The following is a 5,115-nucleotide window of genomic DNA, read 5'->3' on the forward strand; positions in this document are numbered from 1 at the left end:
CGCAGATAGCCCTCGTGTAGCTTTGCGCGAAATTCAAAACAAACAAACAAACCTAACAGATTCACAGATGTAGGCAAAAATTACATTGGCTCATGCCAGAGATGTTCAATCGAATAGAGATCCAGTGATGTTGCTATCCAGGGAGAGATGACTAAAGTCACTCGTACACTCTTTATTTACCAATTTTAGATAACAGTATGCTGTGATTGTTACATTATCGCTTGTGAAGATCGAGCCCTTGTCTCTATCAAAGTATAAAAGCAGCATTTTGTGATGGACAAGGCTAGAAACAACGTATACGTGCAGTCTGGATGCTATTAAACTTTCCAAAGGAACTAAGGAGCTCAATCCATTCCATTGGAACATTTCCCAGATAATTACACTGACTCCAGAAATACGCACTTTCGGAACAATACAAACTGGACCAAGTGCTTCTAAATACACTATACGAATCAAATTGACAAAACTGATATTATCACTATTTTTTCAATGTAGTTGCCTTTCATTTCGGGAGGGTCAAACGCATCCTAGTGATTAGCTATGGATCAGAGAATCCAAGGTGCGAGTCCGCGATATTCCGCTGAATACGTTTCACACGCTACTTAGTTAGGAACATATCATTTTAAGCGGCGAGTGCTTCTGATTGGTTAAGCTACTCATCCTCTGGTTAGATGTCTAAATACAGACAGATGCCTTGTAGTCTCTATCCTGACATTTTAGGCCACGTGTCTGGTAAACTACAGCTCTGGTTGAAAATACCGTTTCAAACACTAAAAAACTCATAAATTCAAGCATAACTTGGGCAGGAGTAGAATTGGTTTCAAATTTACTGGAATTTACAGTGTTGCTTGTCCGACCAAAGTAACAAAATATAGTTTTCGCTTTATTGAAAATAAATAACAACAGGAAATCTAATTTCTTTATACACTTTTAAGGTTTTTCTTTAGAACAATGCTACTGAAATTTTCAAAGCGGATCATTATATAAATATTTTATTGAATACAGATCGTGTTATTCATGTCACTTTATGACAATTACATGGTGAACGTTTGTACACTTATTTGTTTTTTTCTGTATGGCACTACTCTGGTGTACATTTCTTTTAAGTTGGATACTAATGTAACAATAAAAAGAATGACAGATGGAATTAATTATCTCCCAATCAAACATATTGTTAGCTATGTAAAAGTTTATGAAGACAGTGTCATACTTTAAGACGATCCGAAATATGTGCAAAAAACTCATCATTACGCAATCTCATAATGAATGTGTGCACATATATATTTGTTAGCAAAACCCTGAATAAAATTTGCAAAAACCAACATATAAAAAAAAGTCTTGGGAATGGTATTCTTTGATTTTAAACAAGTTATTTTAACATCCAACAAGCTATCTTCGCCGCCAGTTAAAACAGGGGTCATCATTCATGTGTAAATATTGGTTACTTTTCATGTTAATCAAATACTAAAGCTTTACTCTCAAGTGAAGATTAGTTGTATACTTTTAGCGTTATAAAGTATTGTTCCCAGTCAGGGTCAAGACCATGACGAGCTATGTTCTTTTACATAAAGAGTTAAGTGTAATGATGAAAAATACTGTGTGATAGATACGAGACGATTAGCCTCACAGTTAAGTTTAAATGCATAGAAAACTACTCAGACAAACATGCCTGATGTATAATGAGTAAGGTAAACCACGTCTCTCTTCGATAAATGTTTCTCTATCAGTAGCGTAGCGGTATGGGGGGGGGGGGAGGGGAACCACTCCCCTCCCCAGATGAAATCGGCCATTCAAGAATCAAGAAGCTAATCTTAAATTTCACTGAATGGTGCAGCATGTGGCTCTCGTGATTTACCGAATACAAATCTGTCCCTGTACAACAATAAATTTCTCATTGATTTAAAATTCTACTGAATGGTGTAACGTTTGCTTTACATAATGAGAAATCAATCGGTAACAAGAAATTTTGCATGCAATTGTTATTTATCAGAGCATTGTTTCCTCATTTAAAATTGTATGGAAGAAATTTTTCATAATTTGCAGTTCGGAATTTGAAAATCCAATTGGAATCGAGAAACAAGCTTTAACTTTTACCGAATAGAAATGAGTTTGTCAGTGAAAACAAACTACACGCTCCCATGTTATTCACTTTACGAATTGTTTGTTATTCAGCCCGCAACACTGATTATACCGAATGACTTTTCAGTACTGGTTCAGGTTTTCGAAAATTCAACAGTAATCAAGAAACAAGCTTTTAAGTTTTACGTAATCGTGTAGTGATTGGTCTAAAATACATAATACGAACCCAAACCGCAAAAAGAAACTTCGAAGTTATTTATCGTGTTTCATTCTACGTTTCTCAGTCTCTCCAGATCATCCCCGTCACACCAAACATGCTCGCCCTTTCAGCCGTGGGGCGTTATAATGTGACGGTCAATCCCACTATTCGTTGGTAAAAGAGTAGCCCAAGAGTTGGCGGTGGGTGGTGATGACTAGCTGCCTTCCCTCTAGTCTTACACTGCTAAATTAGGGACGGCTAGTGCAGATAGCCCTCGTGTAGCTTTGCGCGAAATTCAAAAACAAACAAACAATCTCTCCAGATCAATTAAGTGTTTACTCTATTCATTTACCGAAGAGAATTAACTGAATTAACATAGAGACCTGTTAAGTCTAGTGAATTTCCCAGTGAAATAGTTATCAGTAAGAAACCAGTGAAAACAAGACTTTGATCGATTATGACGAACAACAGACTGGACCATTTGTTAATTAAGGCTTGCGAATAGGACATCGCTTCCTATGTCGATCCAAATGATATTTTAAATAGATGAGTTATCTAGGTCGTATAGAAGGCTATATTTACGAGATTTATTCTCGGAATATTTAATGGAGTAAAGTCCAAATATAAAAGTTGCAAACGTAATTTACGAAATATTAATAATTGTGAGACCTGTATTTCTATTTCGTTACGCATGCATCACAATTTGTAGATGTAAGAGTTTGTGAATACGATTTTCACTATTTTATTGCATCCCGAATTCCATATATATACATATATAAGCTTGCGAGTTGTGACTAAACATCTTTTAATCATTTTTTTTCGTTGTCGGCCATTCGGCAAAATTTGTGGTTCGCATCCCACCCTCCAACTATAAAATAGTCGCGACCCCACTGACTAATATTTTACTTTATGAGAAGCTGCAAGGATAATAGACTTGTCCTACCAAAGGCGACCCCACTGACTAATATTTTACTTTATGAGAAGCTGCAAGAATAATAGACTTACCCAAGACCGTACTAAAACTAAGGACCATCAAATAAATCGGTTTATTTTTTTATTAAATATCGTCTATACGGCCTTGGCACTTCGAAGATATTATACAAAGAGTGGAAACACGAGCGCCTTGTTTTTCTCAAGCTTTAGGCGGCGAGCAACAATCCTGTTGACGGTTGGAGTGTATGTCTAAGAAGGCAAGGTCTTTTTTACAAATGGAGTCCTTCAATTTCTTTACCAGATTTGATGTGCACTTGAGCCAATTTCCTTGTTTTGGCCAGTAACTTTTACATGTTTTGGCAACATATTCAGCTTTTACTTCTCAGAATAAAAGTTCCTACACTTTTCTTTGGTAGGAGTGTCAATTTGTATTGAAATAGGAAAACTGTTGTAGTTCGGCACTGCAAGTCTTCCGAAACGTTATCCAGTGAATTAGGAAAATCTCGTTTTTACTGTATGGGTTGTTGCAATTGTACTACTGTAGAGCTATGAAAGAGGACAAAATGTGAACTGTTCATTATCACACTAACATATTGGAGCTTCTTCACAAGAACAGTATCTATTTACTATAAGATAGAAACATCATTAATATTTAGATTCGCCAGGACATATTACCCAGACTTTGTTACAAGTCGTACACGTCTATAACGTGGGGGGTGTTGTTTTTCTTTGTCACAGCATACTCTTCAAATTGCTCAATGCTGCTCCTATGTATTTTTATGTGCTAGAAATCCTGAACATAACTTTAGCAAAGTATTCCATAAAAAGCTAATGAGTCTACACTATAACTGATCCTCGCAATGAAATTAGTTTTGTTAGATTTGAAGAGAAACATATAAGTGATATGAAAAACACGGGTGTTTATTCTCATACGACTAATTGTATATATATATATGTGTGTGTATATTTATTTGTGCAGGAAATGCTCGTTATCACTCACTCTTCAGGTGGGCCCGCGGAGAATGACAAAAACCGTTTTAAGCATGACGAGAACCTTTATCGGCACGATGTATCGCAAGTGGAGAAAGATTTGTCGTAAGCTACCTGAGACTTTACGTTGGTATTAATAGTGAAACAATGGTTGTGGCACTTATATTAGAATGTTTATTGAAAGTGTTTATTATCTGTACTTGAAATAATGGTATATTCATTACTAATTCGTGACACTGTGAACCAAAATATTTTGTCAACTTTGAAAAATATACAATTTTGTTAAGCGCAAGGTGAACAACCCTCTTCATATTGTAGAAGTGAGAGGGTCACATCCTCTGGCCCTCCGTATATATAAATTGTTTATTTGCTTGTTATTATGCGCAAAGCCGCACAATGGGCTACTTGTGCTGTGCCCACCATGAGTATTGAAACCCGCTTTTTAACGTCAGTAGTCTAGAAACTTACCATTGAGTCATTAGGGATATATATATATAAATCACCCCTATGCATGCCAGCAATAAAGTGTTCCACCATTTTTTTGTACAAAGACGTTACTGTGTGTGTGTCTTTGGGTTAATTTTAGTTTAAAACTATATCGTCATTGACTTAAACGTATTACCCATATTTTTTGTTGATGTTTTTCTTTAAAACTTTTTAAATATAGAAAAATAAGTAAAATCTCTTGAGTTCACACAAATGTCTCCCTTGTAGTTAAACGGCTACAGATCAAGATAATATACTAAAGCAACTACAAATTTCAGTCCAACAAGTAAGTCCCCCCCCCAGTGGCACAGCGGTATGTCTGCGGACTTACGACGCTAGAATCTGGGTTTGATACTCGTGGTGGGCAGAGCACAGATAGCCCATTGTGTGGCTTTGTGCAAGTAAGATTAAGGAAACCTTTTTTTTTT

At 36.1% G+C, this 5,115-nt stretch overlaps 1 protein-coding gene across 13 annotated transcripts in view; it reads left to right on the forward strand.

Moving 5' to 3' along the window:
• Positions 1 to 5,115, forward strand: part of LOC106474893 (coiled-coil domain-containing protein CG32809-like) — a 386,694-nt gene that overhangs the window by 353,220 nt on the left and 28,359 nt on the right. For all 13 annotated transcript variants that reach the window (XM_022383530.1, XM_022383634.1, XM_022383845.1 and 10 more), the window contains one exon: positions 4,191 to 4,306. In XM_022383530.1, coding sequence (XP_022239238.1) covers positions 4,191 to 4,306 — 116 coding nt within the window. The remainder of the gene's footprint in view (positions 1 to 4,190; positions 4,307 to 5,115) is intronic.

The sequence above is a fragment of the Limulus polyphemus genome, unplaced genomic scaffold (genome assembly GCF_000517525.1).
Source record: "Limulus polyphemus unplaced genomic scaffold, Limulus_polyphemus-2.1.2 Scaffold0, whole genome shotgun sequence".
In the NCBI taxonomy this organism is placed as follows: domain Eukaryota; kingdom Metazoa; phylum Arthropoda; class Merostomata; order Xiphosura; family Limulidae; genus Limulus; species Limulus polyphemus.